At 69.0% G+C, this 21,967-nt stretch overlaps 3 protein-coding genes across 6 annotated transcripts; 2 read left to right on the top strand and 1 right to left on the bottom strand.

Moving 5' to 3' along the window:
• The first annotated feature begins 114 nt into the window (after positions 1–114).
• Positions 115–9,310, top strand: DEF8 (differentially expressed in FDCP 8 homolog). 4 transcript variants are annotated; one of them, XM_090063996.1, is made up of 12 exons: positions 115–552; positions 3,017–3,151; positions 3,427–3,524; positions 3,679–3,828; positions 4,227–4,368; positions 4,744–4,908; positions 5,295–5,422; positions 5,856–5,969; positions 6,317–6,397; positions 6,907–6,996; positions 7,197–7,306; positions 7,651–9,310. In XM_090063996.1, exons 1-12 carry the CDS (start codon positions 390–392, stop codon positions 7,751–7,753), a joined length of 1,479 nt encoding a protein of 492 aa, XP_089920122.1. In that variant the 5' UTR covers positions 115–389; the 3' UTR covers positions 7,754–9,310. The 4 variants fall into 4 exon arrangements, with proteins under 4 accessions (XP_089920122.1, XP_089920121.1, XP_089920123.1 ...); XM_090063995.1 differs by having other exon boundaries at positions 6,856–6,996; XM_090063997.1 differs by lacking the exon at positions 115–552 and adding an exon at positions 2,329–2,433 and having other exon boundaries at positions 6,856–6,996.
• LOC149857001 (uncharacterized) lies at positions 7,812–16,917 on the top strand. Its single transcript, XM_090063199.1, has 7 exons — positions 7,812–7,826; positions 11,096–11,285; positions 11,538–11,644; positions 13,778–13,906; positions 14,606–14,722; positions 15,130–15,166; positions 15,253–16,917. Exons 1-7 carry the CDS (start codon positions 7,812–7,814, stop codon positions 16,536–16,538), a joined length of 1,881 nt encoding a protein of 626 aa, XP_089919325.1. The 3' UTR covers positions 16,539–16,917.
• A 126-nt stretch (positions 16,918–17,043) lies between these two features.
• On the bottom strand, positions 17,044–21,965 carry DBNDD1 (dysbindin domain containing 1). Its single transcript, XM_090062324.1, has 4 exons — positions 21,077–21,965; positions 19,485–19,628; positions 19,189–19,326; positions 17,044–18,491 (listed from the first exon to the last, which is right to left on the bottom strand). The coding sequence occupies exons 1-4, from the start codon at positions 21,909–21,911 to the stop codon at positions 18,328–18,330; spliced, it is 1,281 nt and encodes a 426-aa protein (XP_089918450.1). The 5' UTR covers positions 21,912–21,965; the 3' UTR covers positions 17,044–18,327.
• Positions 21,966–21,967: the final 2 nt, after the last annotated feature.

Below are 21,967 nucleotides of genomic sequence, written 5' to 3'. Positions count from 1 at the left end.
GCTGCCGCGTTGCTGCCCCGGGGGCTGGGGGCACGGCCCTCGCACGGGGGCGGGGGGCTGGGCCGGCAGGGAGCCTCACGGGTGGGGGCGGCTGCCTGACCCCCCGGACAACGGGCTGGAGCCACCGGCCAGGCGTGGGGGCCCCGGTGCAGAGCGGGGTGCTGGGCGGTGGGAGGAGACCCCGCCCCAAGAGGCCGTTCCCCGCCCCCCCCGGGGGCTCCCAGGAGAAGTGAGAGTCGAGTCTGCCGGGAACACGCGGGGCTGGCGTTTCCGGGCCGGGCTCCACTTCCCTCTGCCGCGGCGGCGCCGGGTGGGCCCGGGGCGGGAGGCTTTGGCCCGACGGGGCAGGAGCGCAGCTCCGGGCCCGTGGGACGCGCGCCGGCTCCGCCATGTCCCTGTGCCCGGCTGGGCTGGAGCTGGCGCCGATGGCAGGCCCCGGAGCTCCCGGAGCCGCTTCCTGGGGCCGCCCTCGCCCCCCTGCGCCTGCCGCCAAGCTGTGTCCTTGTGCCCTGCGGCCGGATGGGGCCGTGGGCCGGCCCGCCCGCGGCCAGGGTACGTGCGGAGCCGCGCTCGGGCGCGGGGTGCGGCCTACCGCCCTGCGCCGTGCACCCTCGGCACCTCCAGCCCCGGCCTGGGGCTCTGCCGGGACCCGCCCCGCCCCGGCTCGGCCCCGCCGCGCTCGCTGCCCCTGCCCCGGCTGCGTCCCGCCGCCCCGCCGCGCTCCCGGGTCCCGTCTCGCCCCTGCAGCTGGGCCCGTGCCCCCGGGCGGCTCGCGGGGCTGCGCAAGCTGCACCCGGGGCCCCCCCAGCCCGGGCACCGCCCGCGGCACCTGCAACCTGGGCATCGCCCTCGTGCCCCCCCCCCCCCGGGCACCCCCGGCCTTCGTGCATCCTGACCCCGGCACCCCCGGCCCTCGTGCCCCCCCACCCGGCCACTCCCCACCTGGGCACCCCCGGCCTTCGTGCCCCCCCAGCCGGCCACCCCCGGCCTTCCTGCATCCTGACCCCGGCACCCCCAGCCCTCGTGCCCCCCCACCCGGGCACCCCCGGCCCTCGTGCCCCCCCACCCGGGCACCCCTGGCCTTCGTGCATCCTGACCCCGGCACCCCCGGCCCTCGTGCCCCCCCACCCGGGCACCCCCGGCCCTTGTGCATCCTGACCCCGGCACCCCCAGCCCTCGTGCCCCCCCACCCGGGCACCCCCCACCTGGGCACCCCCGGCCTTCGTGCCCCCCCACCCGGCCACCCCCGGCCTTCGTGCATCCTGACCCCGGCACCCCCAGCCCTCGTGCCCCCCCACCCGGGCACCCCCGGCCCTCGTGCCCCCCCACCCGGCCACCCCCGGCCTTCGTGCATCCTGACCCCGGCACCCCCAGCCCTCGTGCCCCCCCACCCGGGCACCCCCCACCTGGGCACCCCCGGCCTTCGTGCCCCCCCCACCCGGCCACCCCGGGCCTTCGTGCATCCTGACCCCGGCACCCCCGGCCCTCGTGCCCCCCCACCCGGGCACCCCCGGCCCTCGTGCCCCCCCACCCGGGCACCCCGGGCCTTCGTGCATCCTGACCCCGGCACCCCCGGCCCTCGTGCCCCCCCACCCGGGCACCCCCGGCCCTCGTGTCCCCCCACCCGGGCACCCCCGGCCTTCGTGCATCCTGACCCCGGCACCCCCGGCCCTCGTGCCCCCCCACCCGGGCACCCCCGGCCCTCGTGCATCCTGACCCCGGCACCCCCAGCCCTCGTGCCCCCCCACCCGGCCACCCCCCACCTGGGCACCCCCGGCCTTCGTGCCCCCCCACCCGGCCACCCCCGGCCTTCGTGCATCCTGACCCCGGCACCCCCAGCCCTCGTGCCCCCCCACCCGGGCACCCCCCACCTGGGCACCCCCGGCCTTCGTGCCCCCCCCCACCCGGCCACCCCCGGCCTTCGTGCATCCTGACCCCGGCACCCCCAGCCCTCGTGCCCCCCCACCCCGGCACCCCCGGCCCTCGTGCCCCCCCACCCGGGCACCCCCCACCTGGGCACCCCCGGCCTTCGTGCCCCCCCCATCCGGCCACCCCCGGCCTTCGTGCCCCCCCATCCGGCCACCCCCGGCCTTCGTGCATCCTGACCCCGGCACCCCCGGCCCTCGTGCCCCCCCACCCGGCCACCCCCGGCCTTCGTGCATCCTGACCCCGGCACCCCCGGCCCTCGTGCCCCCCCACCCGGGCACCGCCCGCGGCTTCTGCAACCTGGGCATCGCCCTCGTGCCCCCCCCAGCACCGGCGTCGCCTCGCGCCCCCTCCCGCGGGCAGGAGCCGGGGGTGCGCTGAGTCCGCCGCGCCGGCAGGGGGCAGTAGGGCGGCGCGGGGGGCGGCGCCGGGGGGCGGCGCGGGGCTGCTGCGATGTAGCGGCGGCGGCGGCGGCGGCGGGATGTGCGGTTGCGGTTGCGGGTGCAGGTGGGTGCGGGCCCGGCACGCGCATTGCACACTCATGCACGCCTTCCCCCGGCGCAGGCCTGGGCGCTCCCAGCTGGCTGCCCCGGGCCCGGGGGGCGGCCGGGCGGGGGCCGAGCACGCGCCGTTGCCCCGGGGTCGGTGCGCCGCGGCCCGGCCGGCTGGGAGCCCCGCGGCGCGGCTCGGCTCTGCTCTGCCGGGGCCGGGCCCGGGCCCGGAGCCGAGGGGTCGTCTGTGCCCTTGGGGCCGCCCCGGGGCTCGGGAAGGGCCGGGCCGGCTTGACCCCCCCGGGCCCGGCGTCCTGCTCCGTGACCCCGGCACGTCCCCGAGCCCGCCTGGCTGCCGCGCCGGGAAGGGAGCAGGGCACCGCCCTCGCCCGTCGGGCCCACGTGCGGTGCGCTCAGCTGCGCGCCCGGGAGCGGAGGGACTGGTTTTTCCGCCTCGACGGCAGGTTGCGCACCCACTCGCGCACGTGGGGCGGGCTGTCACGCCGCGCTGCAGCGTGCGGGGCCGGGAGAGGCGGGCGTGGGGCAGCTCGGTGCTGCCGCGGCGCCGGCTGCCTCACTCGGTGCCCTCCCTCCGGCAGGTGGGCCTGCTATGGAATATGACGAGAAGCTGGCGCGCTTTCGACAGGCTCATCTCAACCCCTTCAACAAGCAGCTGGGGCAGGGCCAGCATGAGCAGAAGGCCGGGGACGCTACCGAGGACCTGGCCCATCGAGGTGAGCGCTGCCCTGTCCCCCTCGCCCAGCCCAGGTCCCGGAGCCCCGCGGGCTGCTGTTGGGGTGCGGTTCCTTGGCTCCCGGGGCTGCAGGGGCTCGGGCCAGGCGGGGAGCGTGCCCGGTGCCCTTCTCTGTCCGAGCCTGGGCAGGGCCCTGCCGGGCATCGGCGCCGGTGATGAGCGTGCGGCTGGGCCGAGCACTCGCTCCACGGCTGAGCCGCGTCCAGCCCTCAAAGGAGGCTTTGCCTGCTCACCCCGGGCCTCTCCCCCCGGCAGAGGTGCTGCTGGATCTGTCGCAGGCGGAGCCGGAGTTTCAGTGCACGGAGCGCGTGATGGATCTGGGCCTGGCTGAGGACCACTTCTCCCGCCCTGTGGTGGGTCCCTGGAGCGGCTGGGGGGTCCTGGGTGTGGGAGGCTTGGCCCGGCGGTGGCGCGAAGGTGCCTGGGGTCGTGCTGCCTGCCCCGCCGGTGTCTGCTTCCTGGTGGGCAGTGTCGTGGGGCTCACAGTCATGCCCTGCTTGCCCGCAGGGTCTGTTCCTGGCCTCGGACATCCAGCAGCTGCGGCAGGCCATCGAGGAGTGCAAGCGGGTGATCCTGGAGCTGCCCGAGCACTCGGAGAGGCAGAAAGACGCTGTCGTGCGCCTCATCCACCTGCGCCTCAAGCTCCAGGAGCTGAAGGTGCCGCATGCGGGAGTAGGGCTGGGCCCATGCAGCAGCTGGGTGGGGACTCTCCAGTCTCAGGGGGGCTGGGAGGGGAGCACAGCCCCCTTGGATGGTTGCTGGGGTCTGGACCGACTGCCTCCCGTGGGCTGCCAGGCTGAGGCCTGCCAGTCCCTACTGCCCCAGGCTGGGGTGAACCGGGCCATGCATCAAAGCCCCCCACCGCGGGCCCGGGTGGGAGAGGCTGAGCAAGACGGGGCTGTGGAGCGGAGTTCCCACACAACCCACAGGTGCCTGGGAGCACTGGGGCTCAGACAGTCCCCAGCTGCCCCTTGCCCCCACAGCTGGGGGAGCGGATGGCCCAGCTCCCCCGCACGTGGCTCCAGGCCCTGCCCTGATGCCCGTGCATGTCCCAGGACCCCAGTGAGGATGAGCCCAACATCCGGGTGCTGCTGGAGCACCGCTTTTACAAGGAGAAGAGCAAGAGTGTCAAGCAGACGTGTGACAAGTGCAGCACCATCATCTGGGGCCTCATCCAGACCTGGTACACTTGCACTGGTGAGCGCACTTGCACCCATGCACACATATGGGGCCAGGCTTACACAGGAGGCAGCTGACCTTCCCAAGCCAGGGCTTGCTCCCTGCACTCAGCTGAAGTGGTAGAGGGGAAGAGCCCATCCCAGCGCGGACAAACTGGCCTTGCTGCTGGGCACCAGGGCCTTGCTCACTCACATGGCAGGTGTAATGGTGCAAAGGGACTGCCCACTGCTCAGCTTTCTCCTCCTGTCCTTCTGCCTCCTTGCCCCACGGCCAGGCAGCTGTGGGTGCGAGCATCCAGCACTGTTTGAGGAGGGTGGGCTCCTGCCCCTGGGACCAGCAGGGTGGGTGTCCTCATGGATCAGTGTTGTGCCTTCCCTCCTCTTCCCCACTCAGGGTGCTACTACCGCTGCCACAGCAAATGTCTGAACCTCATCACCAAGCCCTGTGTGCGCTCCAAGGTGAGTCACCAGGCTGAGTATGAGCTGAGCATCTGCCCCGAGACCGGGCTGGACAGCCAGGACTACCGGTGCGCCGAGTGCCGGGCACCCATCTCTCTCCGTGAGTGCTGGGGACGGCTGAGACCAGTGACAGGCTCGCATGCGGCAGGTGACCTGGGTGTGCTCGGGCCTGGCGCTTGCATCCTGCAGGTCTGGAAGGGGAGGAGCAGGGCAGGGAGCTGCTCTGGGTGTGGGCGTCTGGGCAGCAGGGAGCTGGGGCCTGGTGCAAGACAGGTGATATGTGCCAGGAGCCACATAGCCATGCCCTGACTCAGCGTGTGCTCAGCCGGGTTGCTGCGTGCTTTGGTGTCCCTGGGCTTTGCCCCTCCCTGAGCACAGGGCTCCAGTGCTTGGTGCAGGCTGGCAGGGGCCATCAGGGAGTGCCCTTACAGTGTGTGGGAGGGCAGTAGTAGTGGTGCCCAGCACTGATGGCGGTGCCCTGCGCAGGGGGCGTGCCCAGCGAGGCCCGGCAGTGCGACTACACGGGGCTATACTACTGCAGCAGCTGCCACTGGAATGACCTGGCTGTCATCCCCGCCCGTGTCATCCACAACTGGGACTTTGAACCCCGCAAGGTGAGATGCCTGCTCCCCCATTATCCCTGGGGTGTAGGGGGGCCCATGTCTGCCCTGTGTGTGCGGGGGTGGGACACAGGGGAGGGGTAGCTGTGGGCAGAGCCAGCTCCCCTCTGTGCAGCCTGGGGCTAGCGAGGGCATTGGCAGTGCCCTGGGGATAGGGTGGGCTACTGGGTGGTGCCGGATAGAGGCTGGACATGGGGGCTTCTGGACAGGTGGAGGGGGCTGTCCCCTTCCATGCCATACGCAGTGCATGGGACCAGCCGGCCAGGTCTGCCCCTGCCTGGCTGCGAGCAAGGGGCAGCTGAGAGGTGCGCATGGAGGGGCCAGCTCTGTAGTCTCCTGCCAGGGGCAGGAGTGGGGATGTGCTGGGGCGGGAGGGAACAGGGCTGCCACCACCTGGCTGACGGGGCCTGGCGTCCTCGGGGGCCAGGTGTCACGCTGCAGCATGCGGTACCTCGCCCTGATGTTGTCGCGCCCAGTGCTCAAGCTGCGGGAGATCAACCCCCTGCTCTTCAACTATGTGGAGGAGCTGGTGGAGATCAGGGTAAGCCCCCACAGCCTGGCTCAGGGTCCCAGCCACCCTGGCCCCCTTTCCCCTGTGCTTTGGCTGCCATCTGGGTGGGGTTGCTGGGTGTTCACCAGGACCTGGGGCAGAGGGCAGCGAGACCTGCCCCCTCTGCCCTTCCCGGAGCAGGAGGGATCCACGAGGCTTGTGACTGGCCCATCCTGCACTCGCTGGGGCAGGGGGAGTGGACAGCTCATGTACCTGCAGCTAGTCCAGTGCCCCCGAGCTGCTGCCCTGAGGGACGGGGGGAGTCCCACGGACAGTTGCGCGGTCCCTGGCAAAGGGCCTTGAGCCTTCAGCCCCATCTGCCCTCCGCCCCCCAACAGAAGCTGCGCCAGGACATCCTGCTTATGAAGCCCTACTTCATCACCTGCAAGGAGGCCATGGAGGCACGGCTGCTGCTTCAGGTGTGGGGACTGGTTGTGGGGGGGACACGCTCCCTGCACACACTCCCTTAACCCTTCCCTGCCTGGGGCTGGTTCCATATGGCAGCTCCCCAAGCACCAACTTGGTTCTGGTGGGTGCTGCTGAGATGGGCTGGTGGTCAGCAGGGTCCTGCTCCTCTGCAGAGCCCCTCTACCCATGTGTTGGTCCTGGCTGAGCAAATCCAGGCACCAGCGGCTGGGCTAGCCCTGGCGATGACATGGTGCCAGATGAGGCTTTTGTCCTGGTCCTTCCTCAAGAGGCTTCCCTTACCCCAGGGGGAGCTGGGGTAGCCCCCGGTGGAAGCTGCACGTGGCTAGTGGGGAGGGCATGGAGCCCTGCCTAGTACTGTCTGCCCCCTGTCTCTGGTAGGGACTGTGGGAGAGGGGAGGGGGGGGTATCCCAGGTACTGGGCTGGGCACTGATAGCTGTTCCCCCACAGCTGCAGGACCGGCAGCACTTTGTGGAGAATGATGAGATGTACTCACTGCAGGACCTGGTGGACGTGCAGGCTGGGCGCCTGGGCTGTTCGCTCACCGAGATCCACACTCTCTTTGCCAAGCACATCAAGCTGGACTGCGAGGTGAGGCTGCCTGGCCCGGGCTGGGCAGTGGGCTGCTGTCTCGCCTCCTGCCTGTGCCATCTCCCCACCCCACACCTTCACCCCCCTCCCCAGGAGCTCACTGCAGGTGTGCGTGGTCCCGGGAGCTGCCTGTGGTGCAGGGGTCACGGGGGGGGGGGGGCATTGCCTGAGGGCTCAGCCTGTGCTGTTCTTGTCCCCAGAGGTGCCAGGCCAAGGGCTTCGTGTGCGAGCTCTGTAAGGAGGGCGACGTGCTCTTCCCCTTCGACAGCCACACCTCGGTCTGCACCGACTGCTCCGCCGTCTTCCACAGGTGGGTGAGCCTGGGCACTGGGAGTCGAGGAGCAGGAGGGTGGAGGGGGCAGAATCCAGGGCCTGGCAAGTGCCAGGGCAGGGGAGGATGAGATGGGCTGTGCCCAGTTGGAGCCTGGCACGGCCCTGCCCCAGGAGCTTGCCTGCTTGCTGGTGCAGGTGATGGACCTGGCACTGCACCCCCTCCTTCAGCCTGGCCCGTGTGCCTGGGTCTCCCCAGCTGGGAGGGGCTGGGAGCAGAACTGCAGATCCTGGCGCATACCCATCATGCCGGTGTAGGGGCTTAGTGTGAGCTGGCAACAGAGCCCCTGCATCTTGCCCTGACGCGGCCCTCTCGCCCCCCAGGGACTGCTACTACGACAACTCGACCACTTGCCCCAAATGCGCCCGGCTCACCCTGCGCAAGCAGTTGCTCTTCCGGGACCCCAACACCAAGGTGGAAGCTTAGGGCCATGCCCAGCCAGCTAGCATTATGGAGCCTCAGCAAGGGGAGGAGTAGTAGGACCATGGCGAGCCGCTCTGTATGCACTTTGGGTGGCAGGCCTGGACGGCCTGCTTCCACCCCTGGACTTGCTGCCTCGGCGTGACTCAAAACTGCCTGGGATGGGGCTTGTGCAGCTGCTGGGCCCTTTTCGCCACCACATGGCAAGTGCTGGGCCCTGCTGACTGTGGGGGCCACCCAGCTGCATGAGGCAGTGCACTGGACAGGCTCCCCGGGGTGGTGGTGTGTACCAGGGGATGCACCCATCGCAGAGCCTGGGCTTGGTCTGCCTCAGCCCCAGCCTGCACCTTCCTGCTGGCCCTGGTGAAGGGGCATCTGTGCTGCCCCGGGCCATGGGGCTGTCATCTACTTTGGGGAGATTTCTGCCTCCTTGTCTCTCTCGCTGCCACCACTGGGCTGGGGCTAGGAAGTTCATCTGCCCCAGGGACACAACTGTGCTCTCTCTGGGAGGGCAGGGGGCCTGGGGTGAGTGTATTCAAAGCACCCTGTTACCTGGGCTCTGGCTGCGTGGCCTAGCTCAGGGCATGGGGTTGGGTTGGGGGAGCCCTACATGTTCGTTACGGGTGTGCAAGGGCCTGTGCCCAAGGCACCTGCCCCCAGCACACAAGTGTTCACACTGCACCTGCGCTAGCACTACATGCCCCCAACCGCAGCCACCGGCCCCGGTTGGGCCGTCCAGGGGGAGCACTCAGGCCTTGCTGCTGCTGCCCATGCTCTGTGCCTGCAGCAACAGAGGGTGCTGGTCTTGGTGCCTCCCTTAACACTAATTTCACATCAGTCTCCAGTGGGATGGGCGGGGGCTGCAGGGCTCAGGCTACAATTGAGTGCTGCCCTGTCCCACGGAAGGCTTGAACCCGCTGGGAGAAGGTTCCCCTGCCCGACAAAGTAGGCTGCATCCCGTCGCCACTCACATTGACCTCTCCTTGTTCCAAATTCATGTGGAAACATCTCTGCCTGTCCTAGAGATGCTGATGGAGACCTCCATGGGGCTGGACAGCAGGCAGGCCCCAGCTGGGCTGTCCCCGGGCCCCCTAGTAGGGGCTGCTGGGGTCTTAGCTGCCGCAGGGGCAGGGCCACAGCCTTTCCAGGGCAGCCAAGGCAAGTGGGGGGCTTCTAACTGCCAGAAACAGCGTCTTGTCCCCAGTGAGGGCAGGGGGCTGAGACCTAAAGCAGTAGAGGAGGGCTGAGCTGTGAAGTCCCTCCTGAACTGGGGCTGGCTGGCAGCTCCCCTCCCTGCTCCACTGGTGTAGCACTGCTGCCCTTGAGCTCCCTGTACCCCAAGGCAGCCTGGCTCTTAGACTCCAGCTCTATCCCTGTGACCCTGGGGCTGCTCCCTTCACCCATCCTCTGTCATTCTCATTGGAAGAAACATTCCACAGTGCATCTGATCCCCCCCAAGACACACACACTTGAACACATCTGTGTTGCAAATGAAAACGCTGCTAAAGTTTCACGGGAGCATTAACTCGGCGTCTGCACAATGTAGCATTTTCTATTCCTGTTTCCCCTGTGAAGCGTCTTCTTTCCTGGCTCGGGGCTGTCCGATGCGTGGTTGCTACAGCACTTGGTACCGGTGCCATTCTTGGCTGGTGATGTTCCCTGTCTGAGCTGAACCTGCCTGCCAAAGGTGAATCCTGGCGCCATGTCTCAGCATGTCTCCTTGCAGTGCTGGCCCCCGTCCCTTTGTCCCCCAAGCTAAAACCCCCAGGAGGGACCCACTAGTAGCACACTCCCTTGTCTTCTGGCGAATGCCTCTTGTGCAAATCCAAGACCCAGCTCTGCTAGCCCTTGCACGAGCACTTCACACCCGTGTGTGGAGACCGCGACCAGCGCACATTGCTCCTGGAGCCAGAGACGTCTGCTCGGGGGCTGCCCCAACAGGCGACATTTGCCCTGCGTGGCCCTAACTTGAAAGTAAATTATTATGACTTCCAGAAATGCTGTTTTGATGGAGATGGGGTGGGGCTGGACCCCTCCGGTGCTGGAGACCCCCAGGCAGGGGCACCCTGCAATGCCCGCAGGGTGCAGAGCCGCTGGCCCTTCTGGCAGCCGGACTCCTCCCTGGCTTGCTGCTGTGGCTGAGGGCGAGTGAAACTCGGGGGCATCTGAATGCCAAGCCTCTGGGCTTGGGCCCGGATGTAGGATGCCTGCCAAAGGATTTGGAAGTGTCCAAAGCCCCGGGCTGAAAAGTCTGGGGTGGTGGGTGGTTGCCGGTAGTAGGGCCACATAAGGGTTTTTTTGAATGATTCAAAACTGATCTGGCAAATTTGACTTGGGCCATGAAAAATTGTCATTAATATTAACACTAATCATTCTGAAAGCCGGAACCACAGTGCGTGGTGATAGTCCGCGCCCGGACGGTTTCAGCAGGACACGGGACGGTAGGCACGGGGGGAGGGAAAAGTGCAGACACCAGCTGTCTGTGCTGCGCGTGCGCGCGGGGTGGGTGAAGAAGATGTATTCTGCGCTTGCGCAATTGGGTGGGGGGAGCGTGTTTACAGGAGAGTGGTAAAGCAAGGCCGTGATGTCATCCATGTGCGCCCGCTTTGCGTGACGTCATCTGCCGGCTCATCGAGAGGGGCTCAGAGTCGCAGACCGCGAGGGTGGGGAGGGAGCGCAGGGCTTCCGTCCCGTCCCGTCCCGTCCCGTCGCGTCCTAGCAGGACTAGCCCCGGCTGCACCGTCCCAGCCAGGGGGTTGTTGGGCTTAAAAGCCTCCAAGGATGGAGCTCGTTCTGGGCCTCGCCGCCCTCCTAATCAAAAGTTTTCCCTAGTACCCAACCTCAGCTTCCCTTGCTGCAGCCTGAGCCCATTGCTCCTTGTCCTGTCATCTGCCCCCACTGAGACCAGCCCAGCTCCATCCTCTTCGCAGCCCCCCTGCAGGGAGTCGAAGGCTAATACTCATTCCCCACCTCAAACGCCTCATCTGCAGACTCAATCAGTCACGCCCCCCAGCCCCCAAACCATTTTCTGAACTCTCTCCAGTGTGTCCACATCCTTTCTACAGTGGGGGGCCCACAACCGGACACAGGACTCCCAGTGTGGGCTCCTGTGCTGAGCAGAGGGGAAGAATTGCTGCCCTCCATGTGCTGGCACCGTTCCCACCACTGCAGTATCTCTGGGCTCCCCTTTCTCTTCCCTTGGTGCTTGCCCCCCGCCCAGCCCTGCCATTTCAGGGGTGTCCCGGGTATTCAGTCTGCTGGCTGCCCCACACAGGTCTCTGTCCTCCTCCCTGCAGGGAGGGCCCTAGGGCACTTTCTGACCAGCTCATCTCGCTGTGCTGCTGGCAGCTCTTGGTGTGTGAGCGCCTCTCCCTCCTTGCCAGGAGTCTGGGGACCCATGTGCAGGGCCTGGTGCTCTCGCTGCCCGCTGAGTGCAGGCAGGGCATTGGCAGCTTGTGCTGGCATATGAGCCATGCAGGCTGTGAGCAGCGCAGCAGCGTGCTGAATCAGCCCTGCTGGCTCCAGAGAGTCTGTCCGCGTAAGAAAGCCCCTGTCCTGAGCACTGCGGCGGTTACAAAACCAGCGTCAGCAGATTTGCGCCTCTGTCCCCTTCTGCCCTAACCCTCGGCAAGACCTGGTCGTCCGTTAGGACCTGCGTTTTCTGCACTGGTCCCAGCCTGCCCTATGGGGTGTGGGTGTTGTGGTGAGCAAATTGTACGTGGGTTCCTGTCGGGAGCTGACAGCTGGCCAGGCTCACCGCCTTTTCCAATCCCACCTTCCTTTCCTGCAGACCTCCCTGAGGCGAAAGGCCTTGATCCCCAGGGAGATGGAGGTGGTGGCGGCAGCAAGAGAAGAGGGAAGGAGAAGGATTTGGACTGGTGGCAGCGTGTGCAGAAGGTCTGTAGCTCTGCTGGGCACAGTGATGGGACAGCGGCAGGGGACTGCTGTCCTCATTCTGGGAACCCGGGTCACCCCCCACCAGCCACATGCCTGGAGCCACCCGGGACACGCTCAGTGTCCAGGTCAGGCTTTCCCTACTTTCAGAGTTAAAATGACCCGGTGCAGATGTACGTTGGTGGCTGGGGGTTGTCTCCAGATCACTCTGGCTTAGCTCTGCCTCACCGTCTGTGCCAGGGAAGGGACAGAGAAGGGCATGTTTGTCGTTGGTTTGGGACTAATGTTCCATGTCCGCATGTGTTCGAGGCTCTGCAGAGCACTGCTCAGCCCCATACGGCTCCAGAGCCTGGCACTAGAGGAACCTTCCTGTGCCCCCCATGCCCTGGCAGCCTGGTGCATAGTGGCAGGGAGGCCTGGGGAACTGAGGCACGCAGCCTGAGTGTTGCTGTTGCTGGAACAACCCACAGGGCCAGCACAGCCTCCATGCAACTCGGGACAGGCTCTGAGGTTGCTGTGATGTGAGCCAGGAGATGCAGCAGCCCGAGGGTGTGTTGGTCCCCCCTTATGCCCTGTGCCGAGCTTGTGCCAGCCTCTGACAAGGTCATTCCTGTGGTGCAGGGGCCCAGAGGCTGCTGGCTCTGCCAGACCATCCCGGTCCCACCCTTTCTGCTGTGTCTACTTAAGAGAGAGAAATTCACACACACAGACTTAGCTGTGGGGTAACAGGAGACCCTGCAGGAAGGGAGCTCGTGGCAGCTTGGTTTCCAGCAGTGCCCAGGCAGGTGAGAGATGGAGCTGAGCAATGCTGGGCAATGGGAAATGGCTGTGGATAAATGCCCAGATGGGCACTTACTGCGTTGCACGCTGACGTACTCCGTCACACACTGCCTATGTGTCTGTGGCTGAGGAAGGGCCAAAAGAGCAGGGGTGATTTAATCTGGAGAAGAGAGGACTGAGAGGGGATGTGGTCTCAGTCTTCAAATCCCTGAAGGGTGATTACCAAGAGGTTGGAGATGGAGTTTCTCTGGAGCTGCAGGGACAGGACCAGAAGCAGTGGTCTCAAGCTGCAGCAGGGGAATTTGAAGTAGGGGATTCAGAGAAACTTTCTAACTCCGGGCATGTTCAGGCATTGGAACAGGCTGCCCAGAGAAGTGGTGGCATCTCCACCCCGGAAGTCTTTAAGAGCAGGTTGGACAGACCCTTGGCAGGGAGGGTTTAGTCAGGGATGAAGCTGCTGTGAGCAGGGGGCTGCACTAGATGACCGTGAGGTCCCTTCCAGCCCCGCTCTCCTGCGATCCTATGAGCGCAGTAATGTGGGCTGCAGGCATGGGGGGAGCTGTGTGAGCCTGGGGTCCGGTCCAGGAGACTGCTGGGCTGCGTGGCACAGAGCCTCATGCCAGCATTGCTAGTTGGACAGATGAGCTGCAACAGCCACGTGATCTCGCCCTCCCGTCTCTCGAGTCCTCATGTATGTTCACGGCCTTGCTGTGTTAATAAGGTGGTCGTTACATCTGCTTGGCACCAGTAGGGGTTTGCATGTGGAACAAGGAGCTGACCCAGTGACTCGGGCTTTGCCTGAAGAGCCCTGAGCAGAGGCTCTCAATCTCTTTAGCCTCCAGGCCCCGCTTAGAAAAAGCTAGCTCATAGTTTTCACTCATTTATTGATTACAGAACAACACTAGCCCAAGTCTTCTTTGCAAAGAGCTCAGACCCCACCAGAGCAGAAGGGTTTTGACACAGTGGATTCCTACGGGAAATCTCTAGGTTTATTATGTGACTCCCGTTCGCACAGCGAAGAGTGCCAACATTGCATGGCACCCTGCGGCACCCCTGAAAAGACCTCACGGCACTCTGCTTGAGGGTCCCTGGGCGAGAAGCACTGGTGGGTCTCTGCTGAACACAGGTCCTTGCCGGCACAGCTTTCTGGTGCTGGACTGCAGCGGCTTTTCCCAAGATGATGCAGTCGCTCCTGAGCTGGCTGGGAGGGCACGCTTAGAGGTGCCAGCTCAGATGAAGCCAGTCCAAGCCACAGTGACTGTGTGGGGCGTGCCACCCAGAGCCAGCCCCAGTGCTGCAGGGCGGCTTCACAGCACAACCTGCAGGCGCCTCTTTCTCTCTTTCCTCCCATCTCAGTTCCCCTGGGAAGAGAGCCTGCACTGCTTGGGGGCCGGCGTGGGATTCCTCTCCTTCTATTGGCAGGAGCGCGATACCCGAGAAATCAGCTGGAAGCACTTATCTATGACTGCTTGCCCCAGGGGGCTGGTGAGAAAAGCTCTCGGGTGGGGCGGGAGCTGTCTGGGGTGTGCTGGAGCCTGGCTCTGTGGCTCTGAACGGGTTGCCAGCTCCCAGCTGGCACGCGAGACTATATCGTTGAGAAGATGCATGAGGAAGGATTGCAAAGGGCCCAGCTCAGGCAGCTGGTTCTGCAGGCTGACTGCGGCGTGCCTGGCACGGTGCAGAGCTTTGGGATCCAGCATTGTCTGGACAGGTGGGGCCCTTTAAGGCTGCGCATCCTGTGAATGAGCATCCCCTTGCCCATGCCCAAGAACTGGGGTCCTCGACCTGTCCTGCCCAAGGCACTCTCTGCACCTGCCCCAGCGCTGCTGCCCCCCCCAACCTGGCCTGGAGCAGGGGTGGCCAGTGCCCTCAGCAGTGTCCCACGGTGCTTGTTCTCCCGACCCCCGTCCTGCAGTGGGGGCTCTGGGATAGCGTCTGGGAAGTGCCAGGGGGATGCAGCTTACAGCTGGCGCAGCAGGCGGGGGTGCAGAGAGCAGGGGCAGCCCTTTCGATGGGCTTGGTTCCAAAAACTGATGAAGGGCGGGCTCCGGCTGGTGCAGGAGCAGCTGCCCCGGGCCTGGCCGGAGGTGGGAGACGCAGACGCCCTCACGCCTCTGCTTGCAGCACTATTTGGCCGGAGTCCCTTGGAGCTGAGCTGGCCCCCGGGATTCTCTGTCCGCCCAGGTTTGCCTGACATCAAGAGCTGAGCCTCCACGTCAAGGTGCCCCTGCACCCCTGAGGCTGGATGCCAGCCTGATGCCAGCTGGGGGCTGGAGGCGGCAGAGACACCAGGGTTCGCAGGTACATGCCAGGAAGGGGCGGGGGGCTGTAATTGTTGCATGGCTTCCTGAAGTTGGGCGGGAGGAGTGAAGCCTTGGGAGAGCGCCGGTAGCAGGGACATGGAGCTGCCTGATTGCCCGGTTGTCCCCCGCCCACCCCAGCTGCTGACACCGAGGTCTGCAGTGAGGCCGCCCCCATCGCCGCACATCACTGGAGTCACTGCGTGCACTCAAAGCACTTTGCTCAAGAGTCACTGGGGCGAGCCTTGCACCACTCTCTGGGGAAGGGCGAGGGTGGGGGCAGCTGTCGTCTGCTGCTTTGCCGGGCAGAGCCCAGTGGCTGGAGCAGCCGGCACCTTGCGAAGACCACGACTCCCATCCCCGGGGAGGCTGCTGAGTGCTGATCGGCAGCCCTGCCTCTCCTCCCAGGCTCCCCACCAAGGTGACACGGGATGCCCATGCCCAGGTATGGCCCAGTGGGGCAGGGTCGCCCCCCAGCACTCTCCAGCTGCAGGGACAGGCCCGGCTCAGCGCGCCCGTGCGCTCTTCCAGCTCATGCAGTGCGGGAGGAGTGGCGGGCTGGGCCACGTGTCCTCAGGCCCGCGCAGCGGGACGAGCTGCTGGCGGACAAGGCCACAGCCGAGGTCATTGACCTCGAGGAGGTCTGGAGCCTGGGCACCTGCACCTACGAGGGGGCGCTGGGGCAGCTGGCGCGGCACCATGACCAGGTGCAGGAGGTACGGGAGCAGGGCTGGGGTGGGCAGGGGCTCTGCTGCCTCCGTAGCAGCCAGGTTCACTGCGGCGGCGAGGGGCTGAGAGCTGCAGGCCACTCATGGGGCATATGCCTTGCTCCCTGCCCTGTCCCAAGACGTCTGCCCCCCCCCCCCCAGCAGATCAGGAAGCAGCTGCTGGGGAAGGCGGACGTGCTGCTGAGCCTTCAGCCCTGCGCTGAGAAGTCCACCTCCACGGAGCTTGTGGGGGGCACTAGGAGCTGGCAGGAGGGCACCACCCTCCCGGAGGGCCAGAAAGGCTGGGAGCACCCAGCGGGAGCCCAGCCCACGTGGGTGTCAGGCACCTTCCCCGTGCTTCCACGTGCCAAGGCAGGTTGTCCCTGGCCGTGCGCTCCCCTGCTGGCACGCACCTCTCGCCAGCAGCCCCCACGCAGGGTGCCCGGGGGCTCCTGGGGAGAACTGCACCAGCACCCCCGGGCGGGGGACGCACCAGGAGACACCAGCCTGCCCCCGGGGCTCGAGGGAGGCCAGCGTCTGATGGGGGCCTGTGCCTCCCCTGCCTCGCTGCCCTCAGCTCTGGTGGTGGCTGGCCTGCCCCAGCCCATGGTGGGGTCCTGGTGCCTGGAGGATGGGGAGCATCTGGGGCTAGCCAGGCAAGCACACAGCTTGGCAGAGCCCCTGCCCGCCGACCGGCACGGCAGTGGTGCAGGCCCTAGGGCCCCGGGGCCTCAGCAGAGGGGCGAAGGGTACCCCTGCACCCTGTGCCTGTGGCGACTGGTGCCTCTGGCCCGAGTCCTGCTCTCACTGCCCTGTTACTTAGGGACGGGGCAGAAAGGAGCCTCACCCCCGCGGGCCCTGGCTCCTGCTAGCCCAGCCCTCACCCCGCCTGGCCTGGGCACAGCTCCTGCAACCACTTGCTCCGTGCGGCTCCCAGGGCCGTGTCCTGTCCGCAACCAGCCTTGCTCCGCCGTCGGCCCCTGCTGTGGCCACAAGAGCAGGGTCTCGCTGCCGTCCGCGCACCTCCCGCTCGGGGTCCCGGGAAGCCTCCTGCTTCGCTCCTGGAAGGAGCAGGGCTCGGCTGAACCGCCGCGTGCTGCCGCCAGCTGAGGCTGCGCTGTGGCGCTTGCAGAGCCTCGCCCAGGCTTGCCTCCCTCTCCGCACCGGTAGCACTCCCGCAGGACCAAGGCGAGGCTGCGAGTGCAGCCCTCGGGGGGCTGTAGTTATTTAGCGTATTTTCTGGCACGTCCTCGCTGTGGGAGCAGGGCGAGCGGGAGGGCACAAGGGCAGGGCCCCTGGGACGGTCTCTGGTCATGCAGCTGGGCACGAGCCAAGAAAGGGAGCCCCGCATGGGGGGACATGGCGCGCGCCGCGCTTCCCTGGGCGGTGAGAGGGGAGGGGGCAGCAGCGATGCCAGGTTGCCTGTGTGCCAGCTCTGATCCTGGGTTGCAGGGCCGTCCCCGGGGAGCCTGCTCGCAGACCCCAACGGCCGGCTGTGCTCCAGCATCACGAGCGCTCAGCCCTGCTGCAGCTCGATGCCAAGCGCAGACAGGCTCCCGCTGCTGGCACTGGCACCGCAGGCTGCAAACGGCGCCAAGGACAGCACGCGGGCGCGGCCAGGTGCACACCTTTACCGGTACAGGAAGCTGCTACATGACGGATGGAGGGTACAGGTCGAGGCGGGGGTCTGGCTGGCCGCGGCCTGCTCGTAGCTGCCTCGAGGCCGAGATAAAAACCGCAGGAGTCCGTCGTGCTGGGCTGGCGCCGGGCCCGTGCGGAGGCCCACGGGAGGCTCCCGGCTCTCAGGAACAGGTCCCTGGCAGCAGACAAAGGCCGGCGGGTGCCGTGGCGCGTCAGAGCCGTGGAGAGCGCTGGCCACCGCTGTCGGGAGTGGCGGCGGAAGCTGGTGGCACGTCACATGGCTCGTCTCAGCTGCCAGTCGCCTGCGTGGCCTGGGGCGCGGGCCGGATGGCGCCTGGCCAGGGCCTGCTCTGCGCCAGCCGGGACCCCGTGCCAGGCTCGGCGCCCGGTGGGACCCAGCGGCAGCCGGGACCGGTGCTATATCCGCCAAGCCCCAGGCCTGGGGATGGCGAAGCAGCCCGGCCTGCTCCACCCAGCCCGGAGGAACGTCGCCGCGGCTCTGGAGGCAGTGTTGGCATCACCTGGCGCTCTGAGTACGGGGGACGGGCGTATGTCCGGTGAGGGACAGTGCGAGGGGCCTGGACTGGTGGGAGAGCGCCAGCCCCGGGACCAAGGGCAGGAGCAGCCTGGCACGCGGCGGGGGCGGCAGCAAGGGAGCGGGGCTGGGGGTCTCCCCTAGGCCCCCGGCCTCCGTGCAGATGCTGCAGTTCCGCCAAGGTAGCGCCAGCGGCCCCGGCCGGTCCCTGCAGGGCAGGCTGCAGCATCTCTGCCCCGCAGGCATTGTTGGGGGCGAGCTGCACGTCACCCCCTCTCCTGAGCCCTTGCTCTGCCGCTTTCCTGCTCCCCAGCCAGGAGCAGATGTGCACGGAGCAAGCGCCCCAGGGTGGGTGCAGCCCCCGGGGGCTGCCGCGCATGCCAGGGAGAAGGGGGTGGCTGGAGTCCAGCTGCCGGGATGCCCCGGTGCCTCCCTTCCCCTGGGCCGAGGCTCCGGGGCAGCTCTGGTGCCATGTGCGGGTCCCAGCCCAGGAGCGTGCTCCCGGAGAGCTGAGCTGGGACCCAGCTGCCCTCGCATCCCTCCGAGGTCTCTCCTGTGGCCAGCACCGGGGCCGCGCTCCTCTCCTGCTCGTGCCCTGCCCGGTGCGAGCAGAGCGGGCAGCAGAGGGGTGGAAAGTGCCAACAAACACGTCATCGGGCCCGGCTGGCCCAGGGCAAGGCAGCGCCCGCGCGGCTGCAGGAGTCACGGGGCTCCAGCCCGGCCTCACTCGTCCTGGGGCCGCTCCACGGTCAGGAAGGTGTCGGCCTCGCCAGCCTGCAGCTCCGAGTCGCCCAGGCGCGTCCTGTCCCGGCCCTGCTCCGCCTTGCCGCGCGTCCAGGACGGGGAGCGCAGGTACCCGGCCCGCGGGAGCGCGTGCGGCTGCAGCCCTGCGGGAGACGCCCGCGTCGGTGCCCGGCGCACCCCCTGCGTGCCGGGCTCTGGGCTGCGCCCCCCAGCAAGGGGGTGGGGCGGGGCGGCCCTAGGCTGCTGCAGCACGGGGGGTGCTTTCCCCTTGCCCCTGCCCTGCTCTGGCCCCTTGGCCATTGCCCAGGGAAGCCGCTTTTCCTCCCACCACGGCCCCAGTGCCCGGGCAGGCCCAGCTGGCCGGGAATTCGTGCCAGAGGGACAGGTGAGCCCAACCCCCAGCCTACCTGGTGCCAGGCCCGCAGTCCCCGAGCGCGGGAGCCGAAGCCCGGGGCTGCAGCTGATGCAAGACCCCGGCTGCAGGGCCGGGCCAGGGACCCTCTGCATGGGGAGCAGCCAGAGCGGGGTGTGGGGCTGGGCCCCTGTGCCGCAGGCGTCTCCACGGGGAAGCGCTGGCAGAGCTTCGGGCTGCGGGCGGAGGGGCTGCCCCCTCCAGCTGTGGGTCAAGGGCCCCGCCCTGCCAGCCGGGAAGTGTAAGCAGGGGCGCGTGGCCAGATGCACATGTGCAGGCGTGTGTGTGCGTGCATGTGCACGTAAGTGCAGTCACTCGCGCGGATGTGTGAACAGGTGCATGTCTGTAAGAGTGGATGTGCACTCGTGTGTGTGTGTGTGTGTGTGTGTGTGTGTGTACACACGTGCGGCCGGCCCCGGCACACTCACCACCGGGGGACTCGGCTACGTTCTCGTCGTCCGAGTCGGCAAAGACCTCAGCGAGCTCCTGGTCCGACATGTCCGTCAGCTCGGTCAGGTCCAGCAGGTCGAAGTGCACCTCCAGCGAGGACACGCTGCTCAGCGGCTCTGCGGAGGGCGCCCGGCTCCGGTTCAGGGCCGGCGTGACCCCGCCACCCCAGCCAGGCTCCCGCGGCCGGGGCCGGCGCCAGCGCACGCAGGAGCCCCTCTCGGAGAAGGGCGGAGGGCAAAGCCCCCCTTGCTCCTGGGCCGGGGCTCGTACTCACGTCTCCTCTCAGCCACCTGCAGCAGGCCCGAGCTGGGGATGGGGATCCCGCCCTGCTCCTCGGCCGGCACCTCCTCGCCTGGCCCGGGCACCGGGGCGGGGGCGGCGGCCACTCGCTCTGGGGCTGGAGCCTCCCTGACGAGTTCTGCGAGGGCAAGCCCTGCCGCGCTGGAGCCGAGGCTGCGTCCGGGGGACCCGTCCGCCGAGCCCCGGACTCCCCGCGGCCCCCCGGGAAGAGCCCCGAGCAGCGGCTGCCCCCTCCGCCCTGGCCCCTTCCTGCCCGCGTGAGCCAGGGGTGCCCCAGGGCGAGCGTCCCGGCCACAGCTGCGGCAGGGGGGCCGGGGCAGGGAGGCCCTGTGTCCGCACCGGCCCGGGGCGAGACGCCGGGCTGGGAGCAGCCGTGCCAGGGGCCGGGCCCGGTTGTGGCCAGGCAGGCCGGGGGTGCAGGCGGGTGCCAGGCCCAGCGCTCATGCTGGGGACCCGGGGCCGCCGTGCCAGCCGCCAGCCGGCCCTTTGTCCCCGCAGACAAAAGCGGGGCCTGTGCCGGGAGGCCGGGGACAAGGGGCGGCTTGTCTGCGAGCACGGGAGACCGGGGCGCTGCCCCGCGCTCCCAGCCCGGCACGCGGCTGCGTGGGGCGGGGGTCTCGCCGTGCGGCCGCGACGGGCCGCGTGCGGTCGGCACAGCCGGCGCGGCGCGGCGCGGCGCGGCGCGGGAGGGGGAGGGGAGCGGAATATTTTTAGCAGCCCAGACGATGAATAATTCACCGCCCGGCTGCCGTTGCGGGCAGCTCCACGCGCAGCCGCCGCCGGCAGCGCAGCCCCAACACCGGGGGCGGCTGGGGCTCCCCGCGGCGCTGGCACCGCCGGGGCCTCGGGGGCCGCGCGGGGGCTGCGAGGCCGGGGGGGGCCGGCCCCCCAAGGCGCCTTTCGGCCTCCGCGGGTTTCGTCGTGGGGAATCCCGCCGCGCCTGGCCGCCGCCCCCTCCGAGCCGGAGGCAAGGCGTGGGGCGGCACCTGCCCGCCTCTCCGGGGCCGCGCGGGCCCTCCTGCCCGGCCCAGGCTCGTGCCCACTTCCCGACCAGCGGCTGGCGCGCAGGACACCCCGCGGGCACGGCGCGGCGGGGGCGGGGCACGGGGGCGGACCCCTCCCTGGCGGCAGCGGCTCGCGGGCGGGTCCCGCCGGCTGGGACACAGCCCCCCCCGCCGCCGGCTCCCAGGGAGCAGAGCTGGCCCCCGCCCCAGCGGCCGGTGCCCCGCGCCTCTGCCGTCTCCTCTTCGCTGCCTCACGCCCACCCGCAGCCCGGCAACACGCCCCGCACAGGGGGACACCCCTGCCCCCGCGCTCACCCCCCCGCCAGTGTAACGCCACGTCCACACCCCCCCCGCGTGCACGCAGGAGACCACACGCACGTCCACACCCCCTCGGCTGCCCCTGATCACACCCCCCCGGGCCCCCTCCGCGCCCCGCACACCCACCCCGGCACCCTCCGCCCCCCGCGCACACGGGCCGGCTGCGGGGCGGGGCGGGGCGCTGCGGTGCGGGCAGGCCGGGGACGCCGCAACTTTCCCTGCCGGGGGGCGGCCCCGCACTCACCTGGGGGAGCGGCCCCGCCGCGCGGCTCCATGCGGCCGGGTGCGGGACCGGGCTGCGCTCCGCGCTCAGCAGCCCGCAGCGGCCCGCCCCGCCCGGCCGGGGCCCCGGAGCGCGCAGCCCCGCATCGCCCGGCCAGCCCCGCCTCGCCGGTGCGGGCGGGGCGGGCCGTGGGAGGAGACAGGCGCCTGCCCCCCGCCTCCGGCCCGCATGCGTGCACCCCCGGCTCCGCACGCGTGCACCCTGCCCCCCCCGGGCACCGGTGCGGGCCGGCGGTTCCCTGCAAACAAAGCCCAGCCAGACCCGGCAGGGCTGGTCCTAAGCCGGCCCCGCGCCCCCAGCCCCGCCGGGAGCCCGGCGTCCTCGGGGCTCCCCTCCCGCTCCCAGAGGCCCGAGCCCCGGAGAGGGGCGTCTGCCCGGCAGGGAAGGGGTTAACCCCCTCGGGGCGCGGGCTCCAGGCCGAGGTCAAGGCGCTGGAGGGGGCTGCAGGTGCTCCAGACGCAGGTGCCATGACGACAGGGCGCCATGGAAACGCCCCGCCCCCAGGGGACCCCCGCTCGGCGCCAGGGCGGGGGCCCAGCCGCGCCAGGGCGGGGGGCCCGCGGGGGGGCGGCACCGGCACCGGCACCGGCACCGGCACCGGGCAAGGGGCCATTTGCTGCAGACTCCGGCATGGGCCCCGGGGCCGGGCCCGGCCTGCGCGCGCTGCTGCGCCTGAGGGCGGCCTCCTCCTGGCCGGGGCGCCGGGGCACGGCGCCCCTCGGGCTGCCGCTGCCCCGCCGCCGGCCCCTGTGCGCTCCGCCCCTGCGCCCGCGTCCTGTGCGGGGCGGGGGGGCATCCGGTCACAGCCCCGCCCGCCACACGCCTCGGGCCCGCGCCCGAGACCCGGGGGCG

Source organism: Crocodylus siamensis, chromosome 9 (assembly GCF_052110815.1).
Source record: "Crocodylus siamensis isolate JL-2025a chromosome 9, ASM5211081v1, whole genome shotgun sequence".
Lineage (NCBI taxonomy): Eukaryota > Metazoa > Chordata > Crocodylia > Crocodylidae > Crocodylus > Crocodylus siamensis.
Note: the sequence above shows the minus strand (reverse complement) of the source record. Positions and strands in the feature narration are given on the sequence as shown.